Consider the following 27955-nt stretch of genomic DNA (forward strand, 5'->3'; position numbering starts at 1 on the left):
TTGTAGCAATGTGATCAAATACATTCGAAAACTGAACAACTCATCTGAAGTGATTTACTTATTACTGAAGTAATGTTACCCACCATCACCTTTCTTGGGAGAAAAACATCATTTTGATATTGGTACAATTTCAGATGTTCATGGGGCATGTGCTGTGCAACAGAAAAGCATGCAGTCTGTCCCGTAAACATTTTGGAATGATAATTAGGACAATAAATTTAGACATTCTCAATGCTGTTCTTGAAAGTCATGCCAAAATGTGTCTATATGTGATGAGGTTGCAGCTGCCTGGAAGTCTAGCGGGTGTGTCACCCTCATAGATGGATGAATCAGAAGAGCAGTGTAGAGTTTATTTTAACATTCTTAAATAAGACGAAGAAACCTCCTCTGCGTTTCACTGCCTCCTAATAAAGGACAGCCTGGGTCGTCACCACAAATGTCCACTACAGTATCTGACAGACTGGGAAGGGGTGTGAGAGCTTAGTATTTTATTGGTTACCTGTTGCTGCATCACAAACTACTCTGAAATCTAGTGCCTCCAGATGATAGTGAGCACGTGATTTCTGTTGTGCAGGAGTTTAGAAGTTTATCTGGGTGGGCCTTGCTTGGGTCCCATGAGGTGTTGTGGTCAAGATACTGCCTGGGGCTGCAGTCATCTGAAGGCTTGACTGGGGCCGGTGGATCCACTCTCGAGGTGGTTTACTCATGTGGCTGGCAAGTTGGTGCTGGCTGTTGGCAGGAGGCCTTGGTTCTTCTCCATTTGGGTCTCTTCATTGGACTGCTTGAGTGAGCTCACAACATGGCTGCTGGTTTCCCCCAGAGCCCACAGTCTAAGAGAACATGGTGGAAGCACAGTGTCTTTTATGACTCCCACCTTGGAGGCCACACACTGTGATTTCCACAGTGTCCTGGTGGTCGCACAGGTCAACCGTATTCAGTGGGGGAGGGGAGCACGCGAGGCCAGGAGGAGGCAGGAAGCATTGGGAGCCATCTTAAAAGCTGGTTGTCATGGGTGTCCTGCCGCAGGTGTGCGTGTTTCACGGTGTGATGGCTGAAAGCGGGGAGTGGGTTTATGTGCTTCTCCTTGCTGTCAGCTAGCCCCTTTGCTGCATTCTGCCTGCCCAGGGGACCCCTGTCTTTGCCTTCTAGCTTACCACTTCTGTGTTTTGGGAGCTGGAAAACTTCAGCATTGAGCCTGTTGAGACTGCTGTCAGGTGAGTAGATGGGCTACTGTGGATCGATGAGACCAACAGCGAGGACTTGATAACTTCTCTGTGGGTGCAGAGACCTTGCTTCTGGCGTGAGCTGGACTGTGAGAGCTGTGCCTCATTGGCTAGGTTTGTAGTACTGATTCCATGGATGACCGTGCAAACTCCATGCTTTGTTTGGAAAGAAAGTGGAATCTGAGACATACAGATTCTGTATCAAGCCACAATAAAATTCACCGAGATAGTAGATGTGTCATTTTATTTTTAGAACAAGTATGGAAGTGTTATTATAATTACCTACGTAATTCATTGGATTGAAAATTGAAAATAGGAACTTAAAATAGTTTTATAACAGTTCTGAATTATGAAGTGAATTGGGCTCCCCACCTCTATTTGTTGATGAAATGAGATCACAGATGTGAACGTGCTTAGAATGCACCTGTGATTGGGCATTTTTCTCTGTTGAATCTAGAATGGCAGAAATGTGCTCAGAACTCCATTTATCTTAAAGCAGCGTTGTTTTTGTTGTGGTTTGGTCCCCTTTGGGACTGGAATCACGCACAACACCCTGCTATAACCTGTTTGACTTGAAACACACCACCATCACGCCGTGTAGGGAACGTTGCGGGATGGGGCAGACGGCACGCCGTAGGCTCATCTGTGATGTCGTGCATTTTGGAGTGCATTGTATTTGGCAGGCTGTCTGTGACGGATTTTACCTTCCGTGTATTTCTGTTTTGATATTGACTCTAACGTCTTAAAACCCTACGTGTAAAATGACGAATTACAGTCTCTGCCATTCTGATGGTGTTTATCGGTTTCTAAATGCTACTGGGAGAGACAGAGCCTGGTAGTCTAACCAGTTCGGGGAAATAACATGTTCAGAATTCATGCTGGTCTTGTGAGGTTTGGCCGCGGTTGTGGTATCTCGCTTTCCTGGGCCAGGGACTTGAACAGAAGAGGTGGGAGGATTGAGTTAGTGAAATTTAGGTTATCGGATTCCCATGCATACCAGTCAGCGTGCATTTATAGAGGCAGCCCAGGAGATAGCTGCCCAGACTCAGACAATTATAAGGCGTGGCCTATTTTATACAACAGCTGTCTTGTCAATCAGTGTGATCATGGGATGTGGGGGAGGGGGCGGTTCTCCCTAAAGACACCCATCTAGAAGCCCTTTATCTGTCTATGTCAAGCCACGTTTTCCTTAGTCATATTTACTTAAAGGAGAAAGGTAGACAATGTGCTTTTGTCGTTTTTCTCCAGAAAACTAAAGGGATCCTTTGCAATTTCCGACTCTTACAGTCTAAGGACCACAGGCAGTATGGAGTAGGTATCTCCTTGTGTCGGACCCGGCTTGCTGGGCTTTTTGCGCTGGGTCATTGGTTAATGTTTAACTCCTTAACAGATGCCCTCTGGTAGATGAAACTTCCCAGTACATTTTAGGTAGGTGTAAGCTGTAGTGGTCAGAAACAGACAGGTGGGGGGGCATTTGTAAGGGAATGAGAACAAAACATGGGTGTTCTATTGTGGAGGTGCCAGCGTCATCGCCTCATTAAACATACTGCTTGGAAGAGGATGCTCGTTTTACCTGTTTTGTAACTGTCCATATCTATTTTCGCTGCTATTTAAAGTGCACTTTGAGATAGGAATGCTTTTAACTGTACTGATATTGTTGCTGAGTATTATTCAGGCAAAGCCAGTGAATTAATTGCCCAGCTAAATAGTTGGAGCAGAAGCAGTCAATTAGATGAGATAATATCTAATTTTGTATTAAGACCTAGTTCTAGAGTCGATTCAGCAAACTTAACGAAATTGACCTTTCACATTTGCTTTCATAATTTTATTTTGCAGGATAACAAAGCCATTGACCTTTGCCGATTGTGTTGGGGATGAACTTCCTTTAGGATGGGAGACTGTATACGATAAACAAATTGGAATTTATTACATGGACCACATAAATAGTAAGTAGACTCCCACATTTGAGTTATTATATGTGAATGACTTTTATAGCTCTCAGAGACGCTAAGAACTCTCTTTGTAGAGCTAAGACAGTCGTTACTATCCAATGCAGCATTAGCTGGATTTTTTAAATGTGACCTGAAGTTTTCGTTTGTGGAGTTCTTCAAAAACGGAAGCAGTTGTGTAGCTACCTTGCTTGTGTGTTGCTCAGGACTGCGCGGAGTATGTTTAATGGAGGGTTTTAATGCCTAATAAAAGGAATACATTTCCCAGGCAGTCTGGAAATAGAAAGATCTTTCATAATAAGAAGGTTGTTTATTGCAAAGTGGAGCTTACAAGTTCTTGGAACAATAAATGCCCAAGTGATTACCGTAACTTCATTTTGTCTTACACAGTCAATTTTAACTTTAATATACCAAACCTTTTTGATCTTTGTGACGGGGAAAAAACTGTGTAAAGACTACAGCTAGAATAATGCGGTGGGTCCTTGACCACGCCAGCTTTCTTTGAAGAATTGGGTAGAGCTGTGGCTCTTGACCAGGGCTGATTTTGCTTCCCAGGACGGGCTTGGCAACGTCTGGAGGTGTTTTTCATTTTCACGTCCCTGAGAGGAGCTACTGGCTTCTGGTGGGCAGGGGCCAGGGATGCTGCTGAACTGCGTACGCTGCTCGGGACAGCCCGCCGCAGAACGAGCTGCCCCCCGAATGGCCGTGGTGCCGAGGTTGGCACACCCTGGTTCGCAGGCTGCATTCTCTTCTCTGCTCCTCACTCTTGGCTTGCCTCCCCTGCATCAGCCTTCCTCGATCTGGTCCCAGCGGGGGGATCCACTTCTCTCTCACATTCCCACTTTTGCACTCTCTCCCATTTTCATTCTAGCTACCCTCAGTGTTTCTGTCATTTATCATTTTTCACTCCTGGGGACACGAAGTGTGGCTTCCCCTTGGCGTGTTTTCTGTCCTTCAGTCAGTGCAGGGGAGGCTGGGAGGGCCCGAGGACGCACGATGCCGACCGCGTGAGTGATCTGAAGCTCTTTCCTCACTCCGGTCCATGGCTCCTCACGTCCCCTGCGTGCGGTCAACCCAGGTTGGTGTCCTTGGGGCCCATTCCTGCATTGGCACTTCCTGGCCAGCCTCCCAAGTCAGCATTAGGGAACCTAAATGGCAAGACTCCCTTTCTCAGTCCTGGGGCAGTGGAATTTCTGATTCGCAGCGGTCGGCCTTGCACGTGATATCAGCCTTTAGCCGAAGACTGGGCAGGGGGGAGAAGAAGTGCCCTGGCTCAACCGCCCTCCCAGGCAGTTATCTACGTGGCAGGAGGGCTTCTGGATAGATCCACCACCCACCAGACAGAGTGCAATGCTTAGTGAGGCCCCTGCCGAGGGTGGCCCTCCCTATAGCCCCAGCTGACCTGGTGCCTCACGACTGTGTGTGTTCGAGGTGTCTCGCTGTCTGGGCTTGCCTTCCCGACTGCTGGTGGGCAGCCCCCTCAGGTGAGGGACGCCCCCACGGGTGAGGGCTGCTGCGCGATGGGCCCAGGTACCTGTGCACGGGGCCCTCATCCCCAGTCTTTGGCCTCTCCGAGCCCAGGTGGTATTACTGAATGGCAGAGGCATCTGCCTTACACAACCTTTCTGGAAAGTCTGTCTGCCGCTGAGGTCCTGGATTGCCTCTCCTGTGAACCCAGCGTCCTCATCCCTCTGTGCCCCCTTCTTTGCTGTGGGCGTTCCTTGCTCACCTGCTCGCTGTCACAGGGAGTCTAGAGTGCCTCTCTGTGCTGGCCATTCTTTGGGCTCTGGAGACGCAGGGAAGTGAGACCCAGTGTCTGCCCTCAAGGATTCCACATGACATTCTAGACGTGGCCATGAACCCAAAACTGAGTAATTACCAAGGACTTTCTTCTAGCCACTGTGAGTGTAAGTGGGGTGACTCGGCACTGTGGGTGATGAAGACATCACAGAACCCATCTCTCTCTCTCTCTCTCTTTTTTTCAGGAACAAGAAAGGTTATTATTGTTGTAACAAAATGTACATGGGGGTCAAACACTGCATTCCAGAAAACTTGCTCCCGAGAACCCAAGTCTTCCTAGCACAGCTGAGGAGTCAGATATTAAATTGGAACTGTGCAGGTTGGCGGTGGGGTGTGAGGGACCAGAGGGACCCTGGGTGGACCGCCTTCGAGGCTCCCAAGAGCCTCTGGTGCGCTGGACAGAGTGCAGGCCATGCCCGCGGGCCACGGCGGGCCTTGGTGCTGCGTACACAGCGGCGACTCTGGCCATTACAGCCGGGACCGCGCCCCGCCCCGGGCGCCCGCAGTGTGAACTCTGGGCTAGTTCAGAACCCTGATTTTTGGTGTTATATTTGTTTCTTATTTCCTGGTGTGAGCTTTTGAGGCCTCGGGGGGTCTTTCCAGGAGGGGCCTGAGGTGGCAGTGTGAAGGGGGTAGGGGGTGTTGGCGGAAGGCGGTTTAAAGGGAGAACTTCCTTGAAGCATCCTAGCAAGCACTCGTGTGTGTGTGTGTGTGTGTGTGTGTGTGTGTGTGTGTGTGTGTTAAAATAAACATGACGTAACATTTACTTTTTCAACCATTTTGAGGTGAAATCCACAGAATATAAAATTACCCATTTTAAAGTGTAGAGTTCGGTGACATTTAGTGTGTCCTGTGTTGTACAGCCACCACCTCTGTCTGGTTCCAGAACATTTCATCACCCCAAAGTCAAAGCTGGAACCCATGAGCAGTCACTCCCCATTCCACCCTCTAGTCTCTGAGCCCCTGGCCACCATGAAATCTCCTTTCTGTCTCTCTGGATTTGCCTCTTCTGGACGTTGCATATAGATAGAATCATACACTATGTGGCCTTTTGTGTCTGATTTCTTTCACTATGACGTGTGTGAGGTTGACCCGTGTTGTAGCATGAAGCGGCACTGTGTTGCTTGTTACGGCGGAATAACCTGCCATTGGACGGATAGACCACGTTTTATTTATCCGCTCATCAATTGCTGGAATTAAGGTTGTTTCCACCTTTTGGCTGTCGTTATAGTGCCGGCCAAGCACGCACAATTAAATTTATGTATGTGTCTATGTATTTATTTATTTACTAAGATCTGATTGGCTTTATGAAACGATTTGTGAATCAGGTAGCATCCCATCTAGCATATAGAGGAGAGCTCCCCAGGCACGGTTTTTTGTTTTTTTTTTTTTAAGATTTTTATTTATTTATTTGACAGAGAGAGATGGCCAGCGAGGGAGGGAACACAAGCAGGGGGAGTGGGAGAGGAAGAAGCAGGCTCATAGCGGAGGAGCCTGATGTGGGGCTCGATCCCATAACGCCGGGATCACGCCCTGAGCCGAAGGCAGACGCTTAACCGCTGAGCCCCCCAGGCGCCCCCCCAGGCACGTTTTAAAAAAATTTCCTTCCTTCCTCCCTTCCTTCCTTCCTTCCTTCCTTCCTTCCTTCCTTCCTTTCTTCCCTTCCCTTCCCTTCCCTTCCCTTCCTTTCTCTCTCTCTCTCTCTCTCTCTCTCTCTTTCTTTCTTTCTTTCTTTCTTTGTTTTCAAATTTTTATTTAAATTTTGGTTAGTTAACATGTAGTATATTGCATATTTATGTAGAATTTGGGTTGGGGGAATTTGGCCAGCACTTCTCTGCGCTCTCCCTTATTTTGTTTTGGCTACCAGCAGCCTGCACGCATTTACCAAAATGTCATCGTGAAAACAGCCACCATAGCCTGGGGTCTCTAAGTTTGGAACAGGAACATGGCTTCGCAGGTTTTACTTCATGGAGGCAACCACTTGTGTTGAAATCTCCCTTAGGAGATCTGTTGCAGTGAAGGAGGGGAGCCTTCTCCGCGTCTGGGTGTGGGGCCTGTTTGCTCAGTCTGCCTCCTCAGTCTCAGGATCAGCTTTCGGGGCCGTAGTCCTCTGCCTGTGGAGCAGACTGCCTGTCTGTTCTGTGTTCGGTGCACTTGGAGTCAGCGGTTACCGATTGCTTCTGGCTTTCGGATGGCTGCAAGGTCCTGAGAAGAGAATGCTGACTGAGGCCCTATGCCTGCCTTTGAGGGCTTGAAGTTTAGTTGGGGGAAAGAGAGACATGGAAGCAGTTATGTGCCCAGCGTTAGGAACTGCAGTCCTGCCCATCGCGTAGAGGCGTTTGTGCTTGCAGGGGACAAGGAGGCTTCAAAAAGGAGGCGCTTTCACAAAGGGACTTGGGAGATGGTAGGGTTTCCTAGTGGGCAGAAAAGGAGAGAAGCAGCAGCACTTTGGAAAAATTCATCCTGGAGCAAGGACAGAAAGTAGAAATGAGGGGCGCCTGGGTGGCTCAGTGGGTGAAGCGTCTGCCTTCGGCTCAGGTCATGATGCCAGGGTCCTGGGATCGAGCCCCGTGTCGGGCTCCCTGCTCAGTGGGGAGTCTGCTTCTCCCTCTGCCTCTGTGATTTCTATCGCTTTCTCTTTCTTTCAAATAAATAAATGGAATCTTAAAAAAAAAAAAGAAAGTAGAGATGAAGCTGGTGAGTTAGTTTTGGGACTCCTACATCATTGCTTTAAAAGCAGAGGTAGGAAGGTGGCTTTGGTGAGCGTACTAAGCATGGCTCTTGGCGGAATGAGACAGGAAGCCTGCGTAGTTTTGGAGGGGAGGTCATGAGGATCTGAGTGAACTTAGGGGAGGGGGAATGAAGGGTATGTTGCCAGTCATTATTATATCTAGGGGCAGGAATCACCAGTTCTTGATGACCCATGGAATATTCTGGGTGAGGGAGAAGAGCAGGCATTCTCTGAGGGTGAGTCCCAGGTTGGCTAAGTGGGTAGATCCAGCTGATGCCTCTCACTTCGAGAGCGGAGGCAGAAGGAGAAGCACGTGATTGCAGTGTCACTGTGTGCTTCTGGTTTGCGTAGTAAAAGGACGCCGTGTGACAGTGAGTTCTGCTTTGGACGAACAACTCAGAATTACTCTGGGTCCGTCCAGGTGGAGATGCATTTAGGGGACAGTTGGAAGAAAAATGGAAGCCCAGGAGAGAGGCTGGAGCCAGAGGGAGGCATGAGCCTCCCTTGTAGAGTGAGAAAGCCGGAGTGGAAAAGGGGAGAATTTATAGGTGGGAGATGAGGAAGTTCACAAGCATCGCGGAAGGGCCGCAGCTGTGGTGCGGAGGCAAGGGGAAGGCAAGCAAGCCGGAGCAGAGGGCATCCTGAGCCAAAGAAGTCAGCGAGAAGGAGGTTGGGAAGAGCCGTCGGGTTGACTCTGACGAGCGCATTTGGTTACGTCTCCACCAGTGTGAAAAATTGTGTGGCATCGTCTTCAGCCCCCTCCAGCCAGCCTTTTCATGTCCCGAGAGTTTTCTTCTCATCTCGACTGTGGCCATATGAACAGAAGGTGTTCCGCGCTACAGGAAGCTTCGTTACATCGATGCTTCCATAATGTGCATCCTGGCAATTAATTAATTTTCACATTGACTAGTCGCATAAGTGCATGACTGTTGGTCAGCCTAAAGAGTTTACTTCTAAGTCCCTTACGTTCTTACTCTTTTCATTTCAGAGCTTACCCAGATTGAGGATCCCAGAGAACAGTGGCGGCGGGAGCAGGAACGGATGCTGAAGGAATATTTAGTTGTGGCCCAGGAGGCTCTCAATGCCAAGAAAGAGATCTACCAGATTAAGCAGCAGCGGTTCGAGCTGGCTCAGGAGGAGTACCAGCAGCTGCACAGAATGTGCGAGGACGACAGCCGCTCCTACGCTAGCTGTGAGTTCACTGCCTCCCGGGGTTCACACGCATGACTTTAGAAGCCAGCTCTCCACTAGGTTACCTGCAAACACTGAACTTGACTCAGGCAAGCCCGCTTCCTAGTTTCTAACTGCGTACTGTTAGGAGTCAGTGTTTTGCTCTGGAGTCAGGTGTCATCCTTTAGCGAGTATTTATCAAGTGCCTGCCTTGTGGCTAGGCACCATGAGGCAGTGGAGCCCAAGAGTGCAGACGTCCCTGCCCTCAAGACCTTCCGTTCACGTGGGGAAGGGAGAAAATCAACAAGCGAGTTTCCGGTAGCGACACGAAACCACCTCACGTCTCATGTTTGTCAGTGCAGACAAGGGCTTCCCCCACACTCAGTTAGACGGATGCACGCTGATGTTCTCAGAAGGAATCCCTCTTAGTTTTCGAGGCTGCTGGATGTGGGCCTCCATTTCATGAGTACTCAGCAGGTGCTCAGGTATTCAGGGAACCCGGTCCAGTCTCAGAAACCAAAGCATGTTGTTACCGACACAGTCAGTCACCGCTGGAGCCTGTCCCCTCCTAACAGAGTTGTCACACTTAATAGCCCACCACAGGTGCACAGGGCCGCGACTGGTGTGGGTGCCAGTGAGCTTGGGAAGAATGTGTGGAGGTGCTGCCGCTAAGTTTTGTGTCACAACAGCCTCAGTCTAGTTGAGACGTAGAGAGACTTACCTGTGACATGACTGCCACGTTGCCAGGTATTTGCCTCTGGTGACACAGCCTTGAGCATTAAAGACACGGTCAGAGCTTTATTCTGTGTTGCAAGTCAGAACGGAGTTAAGGCCAAGGGGCCATAGTTGTTTTTTATTGCAACTGCTGTTGAAGGTGAATACGCCTTTGCAGGCTGTGGGGAGGAGAGGGGTGGGGCGTCCCCTCTGTAACAGGAATTGAAGAGAGTGCTGCTATCACGTGCCCTGAGAGAAGGTCAGGACTTGGGTATAATGGTACATTGTTTCCAGGTCGTCTTATCTCTTGTTCTTCAAATATTGATATCTACTAGATTTTTTTGGTTTTTGGTTTTTGTTTTAACTGTCCATCAGAATGCAATGGTCAGCTCAGTGCTAATTTTTAGAGGCTGGTTTCTTATCTCCAGAGTTTCTTAATACTATCTTTCTCTGATGTTGGTATCAGGCCTCACAGAATGAATTGGGAAGCGTTCCCTCCTCCTCTCTTTCCAGAAAGAGTTTCTGTGGGATTGGTATTTGATAGAACTTGATAGAATTCACCAGAAAAGCCATCTGGACCTTGAGTTCCTTGTGGGAATGTTCGTAACTATAAATTCAGTATCTTTAATAGATACAAGGCTATTCAGATGTTCTGTTTCTTCTTGAATCAATTTTAGTTTTTGTGTGTTTCAAAGAATTTGTCTATTTCATCTAATCCAAAAGTCAGTAAACTTTTTTTTTATCAAGTGTTAGATAGTAAACACTTTAGGCTTTGTGGGCCATATGGTCTCCATTGCAACTACTCAACCTGTCTTCATAGTACAAAAGCAGCCAGAGACAATACATAAACCAATGTGTGTGGCTTGCTCTGATGAAAGTGTAAACACAGGTAACAAGCTTGATTTGGCCTGCAGGGAATTTGCTGACTGCTGATCTCAGTTGTCAAGTTTATAAAGTTGTTCGTAGAAGTCCCTTACCATTTTTTAAATATGTAGACACTCCGAGGTTGTGTCTTGTCTTTCATTACTGAAATTAATAATTTGTGTCTTTTTTCCCCTTAATCAGTGTAGCTAAGCCTTTATTGATTGTATTTATCTTTATAATAAACTGGCTTTTGGGTTTTTTTTTTTTTAAAGATTTTATTTATTAATTTGACAGAGTTAGAAACAGCCAGAGAGAGAGGGAACACAAGCAGGGGGAGTGGGAGAGGAAGAAGCAGGCTCCTAGTGGAGGAGCCTGATGTGGGGCTTGATCCCATAACGCCAGGATCACGCCCTGAGCCGAAGGCAGACGCTTAACCGCTGTGCCACCCAGGCGCCCCGGGTTTTTTTTTTCTTTTCCTATTTCTTGTCCATTTCTAGTTTATCGATTTCTCTTCTTTATTATTTTCTTCCTGCTTCTTAGTTTGGCTTTACTCTGTTCTTCCTTTTCTAGCTTCCTAAAGTAGAAATTTAGATCATTGATTTTAGAGCTTTCTTACTTTTTCACGTAACCTCTAAAGGTATGAATTCTTCATTAAGTGCAACTTTAACTACATGCCACAAGTGTTGGTATTTTTTCAGTCAATTCAAGATGGTTTCTCATGTCCTTTGTAGTTTCTTTTTTGACCCTTGGGTCCTTTAAAAGTAGGTTGTTCGGACTTTTAAAAGATGTCATGTTGTTGATTTCTAATTGAATTCCATTGTGGTCAGAAACTACACATAGAAGATTTCAGTCTTTGGGAATCTACCAAGATGACTTATGGCCCAGCATATGGTCTCTCTCAGTGGCCTCATAGAATTAGAAGCCCATGGACTTGGTACCTCGAGGTCACACCTCGCTGCAGCAGTGGCTTATAGCTGTTTCTGAGAGCACATGGCTAGCGATTTTAAGCCTTTTAGAAAGTTACTTGTTAGAAGCTAGGTTGAGCCATATGAAGTTGTTATTTTTGTAGCTTAAAAAGGTCTGAATATTGGCAATCTTGTGAGATTCAACCCTAATAGAATGTTTGTTCCCAGTAGCCTTTAGTGACCTTATCTGTCCCATGGTTGGGTTTGGTTAGGTCTCCAAAGGATCTCCAGTCGGTTTTTCTAAGAACGGAGTGGGAGGAAGACATATCAGAAAAATTTGGCAGGAAGTTTCTTGACAATGATTGAAAAGAAAAATTGCCTCAAGGGAAGATTGCCTTTTACGTGTGCAGCCAAGACTTCGGTTGCAGGGAAGGTGGGGGCTCAGGACCTGAGCGCTTGAGGATGCAGGGATAGGAGGACCTTCGAGCACCCTGTTGGATTCCACATCCAGCCCTGGGAGAAGCGAGGGAGGAGGAGTCCCGGGGCAAAGCTGAGCCCGCAGATGAAGAGCCCTGAGAACTTGTAGTCCTTTAATGCTGGGACATCCCTCAGCATCAGTGTTTATATTACCATGGGCTTTTCTCTTCCTTGACGTTTGGGCAAGTAGGGAGTTGGCACTCAGTTATATTCCTTCCTGTGCTCTGTAGAGTTTAATGACTGCCCAGTAGAAAAGCGATACTCCAGATGCTGTCCTGAGTGGTGCATGAGGAAGCCTTTAGCAGAGGAAGCACCTGACTCTGTAGTGTTGACTTGAGATTCCGACACGCTCATCGGACTCCCGACATGCTAGAAGTCTCTGTAGACGCAGTCTCTGCATCCACTTGTGTAAGTGGCCTCAGGGGCCAGATTGGGCCTCCTGTTTTCATGAAGGACTGGAGATGCCAGTGGGTTTTGCCGGGGCCTATTGGCTCATCTGGGAAAAGACTCCGAATGGAATCTAGGACTTAGTCTAGGTGCTTTACCAGGTTGCTGCTGTCCCTAGGGTTCTGAGCAAGCTCTTTCAGCTTGCCACTTAACCTGAACTACCAATTACAATGAGGAAAACTCTGTTAGATGACTCAAAGGAACTCTCTGTGGCCACAGCGTTCTCACACAGCCCAGATTGCTGTCGGGGCTAGTCGTCTAAAGCAGGGAGGCGTCTCAGTGCTCTGGTACTGGGAACAGAATAACATTTGGACTTATTTCCCATTACTTCCTTCATCGGCAGTGACTTGAAGCAAAAAGAGCCAGTGTTCAGTGGGCTAGTGTTATTATCTCTGCATTGTTAGGATTGCAACATTCTGAGGTACATGATGCTGTCTTTGTTGTACACATGAGAAATGATATTGGGAAGGCTAAGTTACTTCTTCAAGGTTACATACCCAGTAAATGGTAGAACTTGGACTTGAACCGAGATCTGTTTGTGTTATGTGGCCTTCAGTGCTCTGTACTGTTTCCTAGACTTTGGGGGAGGCAGCGCAAAAGAGCTATTTGTGTTTTTGAAACATCTTGCCTCCTCCCATTGTTCAGGTTATCTGGAAATAGAGACCGATTATAAATGGACAAGTCGTCTGGCAGTTTTGCAACACTAAAAGGGACAAGTGGAAGGCAGAGCACTATCTATTTTTTGTGGCCTGTGGTAGGATTGCCAAAGTATTCATTTAGGTTCCAACAGATACTTATTTAGCACGTGCTGTTGGTATATACTAAACGTCGGGGACACGATTTATCCCCAATGGCTGATTGTAGGGAAAGATAAGGCAATAATGGTGAACAGAGGAATTAACGAAAACAGCCATTTTTAATATTGGAGCAGAGGAGTACGGGGGAGGGTGGAACAGAGGAATTAACGAAAACAGCCATTTTTAATATTGGAGCAGAGGAGTACGGGGGAGGGTGGGAGGAAGGGATGTGCATCTCTCCCACACCCTTCACAGATTTCTCCGTGAGTTATGGAAATCGCCAGAATAAAACTCCATTCACTGGAGAGAAAAGATTTTGTGTCAATATTGGGCCATCTGGTATCTAAGAATATCCAGGCCTTGACCTTCTTTTTGTCCCTGAGCAAAGCAGATTCAGATGCTGGCTGGATTTGAGCGTACATGTCCCCGAGAGACTAAGAACCCTACTCTGCTTTATTTCTGGGGGCTGCTCGGTACCCAGGCCTGTTTTATGCTCTGTACAGCACGGTGGTGGACGCACTCTCTCTGATGCTCCCCCGCTGCTTCTCTGCAGCTCCATTTTGTAGTTTTCTCCTGCTTTCTTCACGTGTTGTGTTGTGTTGTGTTGCTGGCAAAGGAGTTTTATTAAAATCGTTGTAGTGAAGGAATTTATTGCAGCCTTCAGGATTACAAGAAAAATTGAAAACTGAAAGTACTACCTGACAATTGGAGACCTTTGTGTTTCTTGACCTGGGTGGTTACATTTGTATTTGCTTTGCTTTAAGTCATGGTTTTGTACACTTTTCTTTATGTGTGTTATCCCCCACCATGAAGGAGAAAGAAAAACGAGGAGGAACTGCATTAAATTGTTAACGTGGCTCATATCTAGAGGTAGAAAGAGGGAGGTCTTTTTTTTTTTTTTAATTTATGTTAAAATTTGTCTCCAATTCCATGCATTTATTTCATACAGTGAGCATAATTATCTCTGGGTGAAGAATGAATTGATTCCTCATCTAGAAGAAGTTTCCCTGCTTTCTTCATTGTAATGTGTTCTTCTCTTTGCCGTTTTCATTGAATACATTTGTTCTGTCAGAAGCTTTTTTTCTGGAGCTAATCGTTCAGTCTTCTTGAGAAACTTTAGCTTCCGGATGCATTCGGATGAAGTGTGTGACCGTTTGCAGGGTAAATTATAGTCTAATCCACAGGTCAGCAAATTATGTATGGCCTCGGGCTGAATCTTGTCCACTCTGGCTGTTTATAAATAAAGTATTATTGGAACACAGCCACATCCACTCATTTACCTATAGTCTATATAGCTCCAACAGCAGAGTTGTGGAGTTGGGACAGAGACTGTGGCCCACAAAGCCAAAAGTTATTTACTATCTGGCCCTTTGCAGACAAAGTTTCCCAACCCCTGGTCTACACCAGTAGTTCTGAACCCTGGCTACAGGGTATAATCTCCTGAGGGGCTTTTAAAAACTGCTGCCTGGGCCCCACTCGCAGAGATTGGGATCTAATTGACTTTGGGTGGGGCCAGACATTTTTTTGTAAAGCTTCCCAGGTGATTCCCAGAGTTGGGAATCCACTAGTCTAGATTGACTTGTGATGGCCTCTTCCAGCAGTAGGAATATGACTTTGTTATCCTGGCTCCTAGAAACTACCAGATGTCTGCACCAAAAGTATCTTTGGGTGGTTGGGAGAGTTGGCCAAACCTCCCGTGAAAAAGTGCTGACCCACCCTGAATTCCTGGGTTAGGTGGTGGTGAAGCTTGACCGTATCAGTTATCAGTTTTGCCAGCATTCTTTGAGGCTTTAAGCCCATCCCACAAAGACTGTCTTCCACTGGTTATCCCGTAGAGGGTTTCTCCTCTGCTGTCTAGGTTAGGGTAATGGCCACAGTCTGTCCATTCAACCTTTTGTTTCCCTTCATGCAAGCATGTTGGAGCTGGCAGGAGAAAAATGGATCACGCAGTGTTTTTCACAGGTATTAGTTGGCAAGACTCGATCTGGAAGGTGATTGCAGAGCATACATGTCCCTTGAGAGATAATCCCCTAGTCCACCCTAGAGAACATTTGTTGGCATCTTGTGTTACTTCTGTAGGTCACCTCTGAGTGGGCTCGTTTGATTTGTTTCTTCCTTTGCTTATGGTGCCTTTAAAAACAAATGTCACGCCCTCTGTTGGCCTGGGTTATTGACATGCGTGCCTTTGTCGCTGCTCTGGTAATTAGTACCTGTCAGCACGGGAACTGTCAGGGCTTGCCATCCTTTCTGCCAGAGTTCTCTTGGCTTCCTTGAGCACCTCCCTACAGTGCTGGTGCCTGGAGGTGCATACCTGGTCCTAAGGAGCAGTCTGCCCAGAGGACGTCTTTGGAGAAGGACTGCTGATCTTTTAAATCATGCTGTCCCCGTCAGGTGATCTCAGGTTCTCACGGCACAGAGGAGGTCTGTGTGGAACAGAGAAACAGGGAGGCGGAGACAGACACATGAGCGTACATGTTTTCCCTTTTCAGTACCCCATAAAATCGAAATCCATAGTAAGTACTGGGGTCTGCAACATCTCGAGTGCTAAAAACACAGGTCACGTTCACCTGTCGGACAGTCGGCACTGGGGAGCTGGAGGTCCGTGCCTTCTCCCGGTGGGAAAGCTGATCTGATTAAAGAATCTTGGGCAGCTGGCCCACAGAAGTCCCTTTTTGACTGATGTAGATCGAGTCACTACAAACTTACTCTTTGTCAGGTGGGGGAACGTCATCATCGTCTCTCACAAAGATTTTTTTTAAAGATTTATTTATTTTATTTTAGGGATAGAGAGACGAGTGAGCGCAGGTGGGGGGGTGGGGGAAAGTGAGAGGGAGAGAGAGACAGAATCCCAAGCAGTCTCCATGCTGAGCACGGAGCCTGATGTGGGGCTCGATCCCACAACCCCAACATCATGACCTGAGTGAAATCAAGAGTTGGATGCCCAACCCACTGAGCCACTCAGGCACCCCACTCTCACACAGACTTTATGAGACTAGATGAAGTAAATGTGAACGGCACCTCCTAATAGGAAGGTCTAATAGTTTACGTTGCTGTGGTCCAACTAGACCATAACCTTGTTCTTTTTTTTTTTTTTTTAAAGATTTTATTTATTTATTTTGACAGAGAGACAGCCAGTGAGAGAGGCAACACAAGCAGGGGTAGTGGGAGAGGAAGAAGCAGGCTCCCAGTGGAGGAGCCTAATGTGGGGCTCGATCCTAGAACGCCGGGATCACGCCCTGAGCCAAAGGCAGACGCTTAACGACTGTGCCACCCAGGCACCCCTTGACCATAACCTTGTTCTTACCTCCCTCAAAGCACTACCGTATCCCTGAGTGGACTCCTAAAGCTGTTTAATAGTGGTGCCCACTCAAGTCTTAAAGAGACAAGAAAGCTTTAGAGGTGGAAGTCTAATATTAATCACAAACCTTGAGATTGGAGACGTGTCTTTTTTTTAAAATGTTGTGGAGTGTGTGCCGTGAAAATTGGAGTCCTGGAGGTATTCCTCAGGACTCCAGAAATGGGTTACATTAGACTTACCGGCAGATGTAAGGAGCTAAGAGTTTGTATAAGTTGACTTATATTATTAAAAGTTACACCAGGGTTCACAACTCTCCTTAGTATTTGAAGATAAATGCCCTCGCTGTTTTAGGTACTTGGGTTGCCTTTTCCCTCCTCCCAGTCCTGGAATTTTTCAATTCTAGAGACTGTAGCAAAGCTAACGTGAATGCCGTCTACATAGGTAAAACCTATTCTATCATTTAGGATGATTTCAGTTGTACGTAACAGAAAAGACTAACTCCCATGGACCCGGACAAAGGACATCTGTTGTCCCATAACAGAGTAGTCCAGCGGTGGGGTGGATTCGGCACTCGGTGCAGCCGTGGCTGTCAGGCCCTCCCTCCAGGACCGGGTACATGCTGAGTCTCCCGGGAGATGTGCATCCCCGACAAGCTCAGGGTCCCGTTAGCTAGGAGGGAGAACTGGGGGACAGGTTGCTTTGTGTTTGTCCAGCTGTATCCTGTTATTTCAAGTCTCTCTGCTCATTTTCCCTATGAAATCGCTTGGGAGTTTTGTGGCAACGATTTCAGACCATGGTTACTGCTGTTTGACATTGCAGTTAACTTCCCTGGGCTTGGGTGATGCGGTTTCTTTCTACCCCAAATGAGAACAATCCCAGGTGATAACTGTTGGCATTGTCTTCCTCAAATGCAGGGTGACACACGGGGAAGTGAGGAGTCAGCAAGCCCTAGGCTCATGGGCTTCGTATCCGGGTCCCTTCGGCTCAGGTCCGGGAAACTTTTAAGTCCCAGGAGTTTAATGTGAAGATTTTACAGAAATGATTTCTGACTCTTACGGGCTTTGTATGAGGTGTGGCTTTCAGTACTGATCTTAAATGAAGCCAAAGAGTCTGTCAAGATGGAAGCTGTAGGGTTTGAAAGTAGATATTCTTCGTCTAAGAAAGAATTATATTTTAAAAATAATTTACTCCATGTCTTCGAGAGATTACAATTCTAAATATAAGAACATTTGAGATAAAGTTGGCAAATGCTTAGCTCCTCCCAATACTTATTTCTAGTAGATTCTAATGGTTTGAAATTCTGACTGATAGGGACTTCAATAGTAAATTTTTTATAGAACTGTTTTCTAAAGAGCTATCCGAACTACTCAGATTAACTTCGGATGTAGTTCTAGTTGAGGCTATTAAACAGTCTTGCTGTATAAGCCGCTTGATGACTTTGAGCCATCCTGTTACAAAGTCAGGAAATGATTTAGAACTCGTTTCTAGCCGTTGGCACCTAGTTATCTGAGTGACAGTCACCCTTCAGTACCCAGATCAAAGGAGTCAAGGAACGATGCTGGCACTGCAGATGGGTCTTCTGAGCAGGTGAAGTTACTGTCTGTGACCCAGAGGCAGATCATAGCAGTGTGGGGTGGCCGCAGGTGAAGACAGGGGAGCGCCCCACCAGCTAGGGCCGAACTAGACCAGGTCCCTGCAGCGCACAGGCTGACAGTTCTGGAGCCTCAGAGAAAGGAGACGGAAGCATCAAGAAAAAGCAATGCGGAGAGGTGAACAGGGCGATAGCAATGAGAAGCAGCCGCCAAGTGCTCGAGCTGCTGAAACGCCGGCAGAGGCTCTCAGCAGTCTGCGCCGACAGCAGTTGGCTAACTGCTCAGCACACAGCTCAACAGCCCTTCGTGTCCGTTCGCCGCACGTACTGACTTTCACACTCACGAAGCTGTGGCTGGTGGAAGAGTTTGAACCCTGCGTGCGGCGCTGGGGAGGGAAGCACTTAGCTGTGTGGCGTGTTGGAGCTAAACACGCAGCAAAACAAGCCGCTGGCAGAAAAGTGGGGGTGCTGCCCCAAACACACACTCGGAAGAAAGCTCTTTCTCAAGCCTGCCGGAGATTGGCACATTACTAGAAAGTTGTCTTTTTCATTTTTCTAAGTCTTTAGTAGTTGTTTCTTTCTTAGGTCAAAAATGGTTCATCTGGAGAATACAGATATGAAGAAAATAGAAATGAAATCTTCTGTGATGAAACCATTGAGAATAACCGCCGTTAACTCTTGGTTCTGTCCTTCTAGTGGCACCTGTGTGTGTATGCATTTGCAAAGAAAGTCAAAATGGATTCATACTGTATGGACAGTCACTTCCATAGTAAGAGCAGTTTTCCATATGCCATAATCACACCCCCCCACCCCCGCCAAGTGTATCTGTGGCTTTTAACCCTAGTAATTTTGTAGTCGGAGTGAACACAGAGTTTTGGTTTACCGACAGCCATGTATTTTCCCATGTGGACTCACGTAGAAAGGCCTCATGTAGAAATCAGACATCAAGATTTGAGGATGTGAAATGTTAATTCCTTATGAGCCGGGGCCAACTTGTAAATTGCAGACTTAGAATTAATTATTGATTCAGAAGTTTCTGTCTATGTGTATTTACTTATTTTAAAGGATCCATTATAAAATAAAATATTTTCCTTCTGTTTAGCCTTCTCTGGATATTCAGCAAATACAAAGTACGACCCATACCAAATTAAAGCAGAAATAGCAAGCCGTCGGGATAGGGTGAGTAAAATGAGTGCTTTCACAAGTAGAAGCCCCATATGTATTTTTATGTAATATTACTTATCGTGGTTCATTTAATGGTGGTCAGTGTGTCTAACACTCATATTTTGGTTAAATTTTCAATTTTGTGGATTATTATTACATTTGGTTTTACTCTTCACCTTTTTCTAATGGGGGGGAGTTTCTCTTTAAAACACAGCCCATCTAACAAAAAATGGCCTGTATCCTTCTGTGTTTTCCATAGAGCTAGACTCTTCCCGCCCAATTTGGAAAGATTTGGTGACTCTAGGCCCTGATCTCAAAGGACTGCTTCCCTCTATTAGTGGGTTGCCAGCCTTGACCCTTGGCAGCTTTAGCATCTGCTGGCCTTCCCTGGTTGCCGTATTCCCAGGGAAGTCCTTCCTGAAGTGGCATTTGACCAGAAGGTTCTGATGCTCCTTCCCAGTGACCCTGGAATTCTTTATGTGCCACCCTGTTTCACCCCTCAGCCCCCGTCTTGGTTGTATGAGAAGGGGGACGGTTTTGTTGCATTTGCAGCAATCACGGGAGACAGCTTGGAAGCGAAGCCTCCTCTTCCAGTGTCTCCTTCCCGAAAAAGGTGTCTGTTTTAGTGCAGTGGTTCTCAAAGTCGAGCACACCTGAGAAAACACCTGGGGAGTTGATGAAACACATGAGCTGCCAGGCCCAGCCCCTGAGTCTTACACAGGCCTGAAGTGGGGGCAGAATGTGCTGAAGTAAGCACTCCAGGGGATTGACTTAGCCTAGTGGGACAGCGTGCTTTTAGCAACAGCGTTTCACGTGTGGGATCTAAATAGTAAGTAGAGGGAAGATGACAAAAGTATTACGGAGTGTGCCGATTGTAATGTGTAAATCACTGTCTTGAAAAAGAAAACAGTTGCGGGTTCCACAGAGCCAGGAACCTGCCAGTGATCTGGGATTTTTGTGTCTAAGCGAGGCACTTCTTCCAGGATGGCTGCTGTGTGTGCCCGTGGTTGGAAATTCACGGACAGGATAGATGATCCAGTGGGTTGTAAGCTAATCAGGAACTTAGATGACAATGCTAACAACTGTGGAAATCATTTTCACCACAGCTTTTTTTTGGAAAAAAAAATGTAATTTGTCTTTAGCTTTCCAGATTAAAACGAGAGCTGACCCAGATGAAGCAAGAGTTGCAGTACAAGGAGAAGGGGGTGGAGACCCTGCAAGAGTGAGTTGCCTGTGATTCTGGAAGGGGCGCTTTTCCTGTGATTTCCTCTTGTGCTCACCTGTGTGATGCCTGGGCCTCTGTCCTCGAGCTGCATGGCTGTTCCCTCTTATGCTTTTATTTATGCTTATTTTTCCCCCAATCCTAAGCCTCAGAATCTTTCTTTTCCTTCTAGATACTTGGTTCCTTTAAGTGGAAATACATGGGAAACAAGACCTTTATTTTCTATTTATGCACGTTCTCTGTAGCTGCACTGTCCAAGACACACATGGCTGTTTAAATTTGAATTCCAGTCTTGTTTGTTTTAGTCTCAAAATTTGTTATTCTAAAATTCAAATTTAAATTAATTATATGAAATAAAATTAAAAATGTAGAACCCCAGTCACATAGCCAAGTCTGAAATGCTCCGCAGTCGCTTGTGGCCATTGTAGATTTTCTCTACCTTGGCGCGATTGACATTTTGGCCCAGATGACTCTTGGTGCGTCATAGGATGTTTAGCTTTGACGCCCCCCCCCCCCCCGATGCCAGTAGTACCCTCTCACCCAGTTGTGACAGCCGAAACTGTCTCTAGACATTGTCAAACATTCCCTGGAGTGCACACGAGCCCCCAGTTGAGAACCACTGGGCTAGTGGCCACTGCTTTGAGTAGCACAGATACTCGAACATTTCCATTGCCACAGAACATCCTATTGGACAGTCTGGTCTATAGGTCTTCCTCCTATTGGCGTCTTTACAGTTAGAACTTTATCCCTACTAGAAGTTTGGGGTTGAATTTCTTTTTTGTGGGCTATATTAAGTCAGCAAATTCAGTGAACAAAAGTTATTTTATAAATGGTGATACTGTTCTTCCGAAAGAATTGATTTTCTTGAGAAAGGGTGTCGTGTGCTTACGGGTCGGTTGAGCCCATTCTTTCTCAATTCAGGGCCTGGCTTCGCTCGCCGAGCTTGGGCACGTGCCTCACGAACCCTTCTATGCCTGCTTTTCTCCTCAGTCAGTGGGGTGGCTTTAGCTCGGGCTGCTGTGACAAAGTACCAGAGCCTGGGGGCCTTAAACAGCAGACCCGTTTACTTCTTACCGTTCTGGAGGCTAGAAGTCCAAAATCAAGGTGCTGGCAAATTTCCTGTCTGCGAGGGCCTGCTCCCTGCCTTCTTGCCCTGTCTTTACGTGCTGCTGCTGGTGATGGTGAGCTCCGGTCTCCGCTGTCTCTTCCTTTTAAAGACACTCGCCCTGTCTTGGGGGACCCCACTTTCCTGACCTCATCTAACTCGAATTGCCCCTCTAAAAGGCCCCCTCTCCATATACCACCACATTGTGAATTGTGGGGCGACAGGCACATTCAGTCCAGAGCAGCGATCCTGGGGCTGAATGGTCCGGAGGGCAGCAGCAGAGCCCGCTCTAGTCAGCCTTCCGCAAGTGGCAGGGGTCCGTGTGGTTACTCGGGAAGGGTGGGCAGCATGCCACTCTGTTGACTCATGTGTGCAGATGCAACGACAGTGTGTCACATGTGACAAAAGTATTGCTCTTTATGGGGAAGTGATACAAGAATGTCAGTGTTTGCCAAGCACAGTTATCTCAGCCTCATATAAAGGGTAATTACCGGGCATGTCAAACCCTGCTGTTTAATACTAGGTTGAGATTCACTTTCTTAATCATCCAGGATTGTTTTGGTTGATTTGTTTGCTCATTTTTATTTTAGGACTTATTTATTAGGGACTTATAGGCACCAAGAGAGTCACAATAGAAAGGGGAACTGGGTCCTGTCTACGGGGACTTGGACTTGGCTGTCTCTGGCCCTGAGAGCTAACCATGCCCTCTGCAGGTCCCACCACATGGGGGATTTTGGTCATCCCGTCCACATGCTTAGTGTGACCTGGAGTCTTTCAGCCTTGCTGTCAGCTTTTTGCTCCTCTACCATTATCCAGCGGTGTGCGTGCACATGCATGTGCCTGCACGCTTGCTCCTGTGATTGCAGTCCACGATGGGGGCTCCTTTTTTTAGTCCTGGTCAGTACAGCTTTTTAAGAAAGTTTTGCTTAGGCGAAGCAATCTTTTTCAATATCGGCTGCTGGTTTTGTTGCTCATCTTGTCCGTCTGCTGCGGTGCTTCCCAGCTCAGCGATACACGGCCTATAATTTTGCCCCCACGGCCAGCCGGCCTCCAGAAGCTCGATGCACCTGCTAGGCTGCGTCTGCGCGTGCTGTGGCCACACTTTCCCGTGTCACTTCTGCTAAAGGGCCAGACACGAAGTAAGCGGAAGCAAATCATTTAATTTGGGAGGTCTTCTAAAGTGACTAGGGCTGTCTGCTTGAATCGGACATTGATTTCATCCTTTCCTTTGGCCACACAATAGCTTTCTCTCATTACCAGGGAGAGCCGACACTTTGCAGGGTCTCTAGATAATACGACGGAACTGAATGCTGGGCATTGTGCAGGCTGCATGTTGCAGTTACGTCCCTTCTCCCTTGTAGAAGCTCTAGGGAAGGTGATGGAGGTTTGGGGTGGTTCAGGAACACTCTGAGGCCACACAGGATCCCCGAACCTCAGAGGGGAGCCCGGCCCGGCACCTTTCCTCGCCGGCTCTGGCTTCGGTAGCGAGATTGCCGGGCCCGGGGCCCATCCCTCTGGCCTCTGCCACTCTGGCCCTGGCCATTTCCTTCTGTGAACACAGAGATTCTGCTGCCCTGGCAACTGAAGGCTGAGCGCTAGAAAAGCAAAGGTGCAGCGGCTCAGGGGCCTGAGGAAACCCATTTACCTCAGCAGCTCCAGGAAGTTAGTTTATCGCTCGTAGTGGAACTAATTTCAAGAAGGGGCAGAGGCAGCCTCAGTTTTCCAGGTTTATGGGATGGGAGGCAGCCAGTGCAGGGAGAGCTGTGACCTGACACCTGCGGGGGTAAATGTGTCCCTGCCCAGGGGACCATCCTCCCTCCCTGCCAGAGCCTGTGGGGATGCCCGCCCTCCCCAGGAGAGGCCGAGGAATGGCGTGGGAGAAGGTTCTGGCCCAGCCTTGGTCCTGGGGGACTCACTGCAGCTTTCCAGCTAGAGCTGCCTCAAGAGGCAGTGTTTAATTGGCTGTTTGACTGTACATGCTCTCTCTGTCCTCCCAGGAAGGAGACAAAACACAGGCACGCATGCCGTGCTTAAAGTTCTTTGCAAGTGAAAAATAATCTCGTAGCCTTCCCCTGAATTATACACGCTACGCAGGAGACGAAAACAGCCCCCTTATTTTTCTGGTATTGAAGACTGGCTCTTACGCTTCCGTCGAATCATGCAGATTGGTATTATTATTGAGAAATTTTTTTTTTTAAGATTTTATTTATTTATTTGACAGAGACAGCCAGTGAGAGAGGGAACACAAGCAGGGGGAGTGGGAGACGAAGAAGCAGGCTCCTAGCAGAGGAGCCTGATGTGGGGCTCGATCCTAGAATGCCGGGATCACGCCCTGAGCCGAAGGCAGACGCTTAACCGCTGTGCCACCCAGGTGCCGCTATTATTGAGAAATTTTGAAAACCTTCCGTGAGCGTCAATAATGTGATTACCCTAACCCCTACCGTAAAATCCTGACTCTAAGCACAGATAATACATGAGCTGTTGGACGGAAAAGGGCTTCTTGGATGTTATTACTAGTGTTGATTTAAGGCAGAGACCCTAGATTTTCCTCCAGAAAATTTTCTGCTGTTCTTGCTTCCCAGAATATCCAGGATATTCTTTTCCAGAGCACCTCGCCAGGAGTTTAGCCGCTTATAACATTTTAAACTCTTACTTGTTTATCTTGGTGAACTTTCCTGGCTAGCAAGGAAATCCATCATTACGCTTGGGTCCAGGTGAAGAAAAAAGAACCTTTTGTATTTTTTTGAGGGGGGTCTATGTACGTTGTTAATTTTTGTAAATGGGAGCTGGCCATGAACACAGTCTCTAGGTTAATGATAGAATAGGTACGTGTGTGTGTGTGTGTAATATATATAAACTTTTAATGATGGAAAATGTCAAACATACACAAAAGTAGAAAGAGCGGTAGCATGGAGCCCTCCTGGACCCTTCACCCCCACCTCACCAGCTAGCCACATGGGGGCCAGTCTTGTTTTGTCTGTCAGCTTGTCACCTCCCTCAAACCCTTACTGCCTTATTGAGGCAAATCCTAGAGGCGTATTGAATCCACAAATAGCTCTTCTAAAGATAGGGATCCCGTTTGAAAACATAACTATAATGCCTGTACCCCATTTAATAGTCATCCCTTAACATCATCCCTCCTCCAGTAAGTTTTCCCATTTCTCTGGCGCTTTTGGGTCCATTCAGATGAGGCCCGCGCAGTACGTTTGGTGGGTATGTCTCTGAATCTCTACTCCCCCATCCTTCTTTTTTTTTCCTTTTTCCTTTCTGACAGCTTACTTGTTGAAGAAAGCAATTTGCTTGTCCTGTAGAATTTCCCCGATACTGGGTTCTGCCGCGCTGCTGCACATTTAACGTGTTCCTCTGTCCCCTGCTACTTATGCAAACTAGTGCAGTGAGTTCGAGAGGCTTGATCTGATTTGAGTTCAAGTTCTTTTTCTATTCTTTTTTGGGGGCGAAGTCTGTTTCGTAGCTGGTGGTGGTGTCTCTTGCGTCGGGAGCTGCAGACTGTCCGGTTCTCTTGTGACGTGGAGAGTACCAGTGCGTTCTGGTATGGTCAGCCTCATGCATCCATTCGTAACGTTTCCCATCAGCTTTACAGCTGATGCTGTGCACGTGCACATGTGAAAGAGCTCAGAATAAGTGGGTTTGCTGGGTCAAAGGGTAAATGCATCGGTTGTATTTAGGAGAGGTTGCCAAATCCCCCTCCTACAGGTTCTGCCCTGTTGCCTTCCTACCACTAGCAGATGAGTTTCTGTTCCCACGGCTGTGCCAACAGAATGTGTTGTCAACGCTTTTGCATTTTTGCCGGTCTCATAGGTGAGAGATAGTATCTCAGTGTAGTTGTAATTTGCATTTCTCTTGAGGCGCTTCATAAAAGTCTTCGGAAAATAGGAGTAGCATTTATGAGTATGAAAGTCTTTAGAAAAATCGATCTTTTCCAGTGAAAATGCTGCTGGGCTCCGCTGCCTTCCAGTTTCTGAAGGTTGTTTGGAAAAGCGATCTTAGTGTAACTCGTTAGCAACATCCAGGGGCAAAGGCGGAGGGCTCAGAGCAGGATGTGTGCAGTTTCCCAAATGGGTGATGTACAGGAATGTGCTGAGTGTGCCGTAGGTGTGGGAGATTTCCCTCTCTAGTTACTCTAGATCTCCCGGAGATATGGAATGTACCTCATGTTAGATTCTGAGTTGTCTCGCAGCCAGAACGCTCATTTAACGTTGCCTCACCCCGAGTTTCCCACGCTTACGTGCCACTCACTGAAGCCTCTTTCCACCAGGACACCTGTAAGGTCCCTGTGTGCTGGCGTGATGGCTCAAGACGCTCTGGGAGGGGGGGCACCGTCCTGCGCACCTTCTTAGCATCTGTTGTCATGGTGTGCCGGTGGCACACCTAGCACCTGTTCCCTTCTTGCAGCTTCTGCCACGGTCACTGTTACGGCTCACCATTTTCATGCCGTAGTCATATGGACCCTCACAGTGTCTCCTGTGCTTGCAGCTTCCTGGGGCTTTCTCTCCCACTTAGAGTACAGTCCCCAATCCAGAATGAGTTGGCCCCTGTCCTGACCTCGTTTGCCCCCGTTTCACCCCTGCTCACCTGCATCCACCCCCTGGCCACCCTGTGGCTCTCCCCACTGGAACTTGTAGCTCCCTGTGCCTGGAACACCCTTTCTCCCAAATTCCACACACCTGTTCCCTCCCTTCTGTGGTTCTCTGCACAAATGGTGTTTCACCAAGGTCCTCACTTGAGCACTAGCTCTAAAAAGGACCCCTTTCCGTCACACTCCGTCCTGGAAACTGGATTCCTTCTCCTTAAAACACGGATTGCTGCCCACCCTAGTGATTTATTTTTTGTGGTCTGTCTCCTTGACTAGTGTGCCGCATGAGAAGAAGGACTTTGCTTTGTTCCCTGTGTCATCCTCAGGACGCAGACAGTTGCAGACAGAGGCCAGGGCCGAGTGGCACGCGTGGACGCTGCCCCAGGCGCTGTGGTGAGCGGCTGATGTCGTGGCGCCTGCCTGCCGGGAGCCATTGTGGGGTCCGTGTCACTGTTGGACACCGGCACCCTCTAGGGGAGGGCCTGGGCTGCCCCGTGCCACAGCGGGGGGCTCTGTAAATCAGCCCGTCGTCTTCTCTTCCACATACTGTGCTCCATTGTGTTTTAAGAAACCCTGTTCCTTGTTACTGCTATTCAGATCCTGGAAAGGGGTGTTCGCTAGATGTTCCAATACCCAGTTTCCATGCAGCACGTTCTTCAGCACAGGGTCAGCCTTTGTGCTTTGAGCCTCGTAGTTGCTTGGTGAACCTCTTCCCTGTTCGGGTGGCACGAACAAAGCGAAACCCGTGTGTGTCCGTAAACAAGAGTGACGCCCCTTTCCCGAGCGTTCTCTACTAGAATGCCGCACTATTACATATTGGGATTAGCATTTTCTGTCCCAGGGGATTTGGTGTTTTCAGAAGAGAATGGGATGGCTCACAGTTGGAGCAGGCCTAGGCCGACAGTATCCCATGAACGTCGCACGTAAGGTGCGGCGCGTGCGGAAAGCCTGGCTCTACTCCGCTAACTGTACGGCCGGGGCGGGGGGCGGAACCAAAGCGGGTGTTGTTCCTGGTTGTGGCCCGGGTCCGGTGCCCCACGCAGGGCCTGCTGCGCATAGAAAGCTGCCGGAAGCTGTCTGACGTGCATTCCAGGCCGCCTGCCAGAGCTGGTAGAGTTGTAACAAAACTTCTCATTCTTTTGGGTTGTAATGTGTGGTATTAACACGGAATATCTTTGGAGGCCTGGCAGCCCTTTTCTTCATGCTGTGGGTTTATGAAGCCATTTGGTTTGGAGCGCCTGGGTGACTCAGTTGGTTAAGTGTCTAACTGTCGATTTTGGCTCAGGTCACCATCTCAGGGTTGTGGGTTCGAGCCCCATGTTGTTGGGCTCCGCACTCAGCGGGGAGTCTGCTTCTCTCCCTCTGCTCCCCCCCCACATGCTCTTTCTCTCTCTCAAGTAAATGATAAATCTTAAAAAAAAAAAAAAAGCAGCCATTTGGTTTTACTTTTGCCAGAATAGTTCCCTTGACATCTTAACTTGAATAACAAATACGGAAACTTCAGGGCAGCAGGAGGTAGGGGTTGACAGACGGCTCTAAACTGCCCTCTCAGCCGCAGTACTGTCATTTGAAGCTGTACCTTCTCTTCTTTTCTCTGATCATCTCTTGCAAAAGCAGACCACGAAGAGCCCCAGTTTCCTTTGGGATGACGTTTGACGGGCCGTGTGGGTGGCCTTTGGGTTTGACGCTGTGTGCGTTTGGAGGCCTTGGCTTCGAGTGCATCTCTAACCCAGCGAGGAAGAGGATGAGTGCCGGTGTGAGGGGCCTCGCTGTGAACCTCACACTGTGCCTCTTACTGGCTCTGTGACCTCGAGCAAGTCACCTAATCTCCCTGAAGCTGCTGCAAGATGTTGAGGAGTGAAAAGTAAAGACTCTAGTGTGTGTACTGGATTTTTTTACACTGC

At 47.7% G+C, this 27955-nt stretch overlaps 1 protein-coding gene across 2 annotated transcripts in view; it reads left to right on the plus strand.

The window, feature by feature from the left end:
* WWC3 (WWC family member 3) overlaps positions 1–27955 on the plus strand; it is a 117792-nt gene that overhangs the window by 37159 nt on the left and 52678 nt on the right. For both annotated transcript variants that reach the window (XM_048213426.2, XM_057309988.1), the window contains exons 2-5: positions 3060–3169; positions 8692–8895; positions 19069–19145; positions 20273–20352. In XM_048213426.2, coding sequence (XP_048069383.1) covers positions 3060–3169; positions 8692–8895; positions 19069–19145; positions 20273–20352 — 471 coding nt within the window. The remainder of the gene's footprint in view (positions 1–3059; positions 3170–8691; positions 8896–19068; positions 19146–20272; positions 20353–27955) is intronic.

This window comes from Ursus arctos, chromosome X (genome assembly GCF_023065955.2).
Source record: "Ursus arctos isolate Adak ecotype North America chromosome X, UrsArc2.0, whole genome shotgun sequence".
In the NCBI taxonomy this organism is placed as follows: Eukaryota; Metazoa; Chordata; class Mammalia; order Carnivora; family Ursidae; genus Ursus; species Ursus arctos.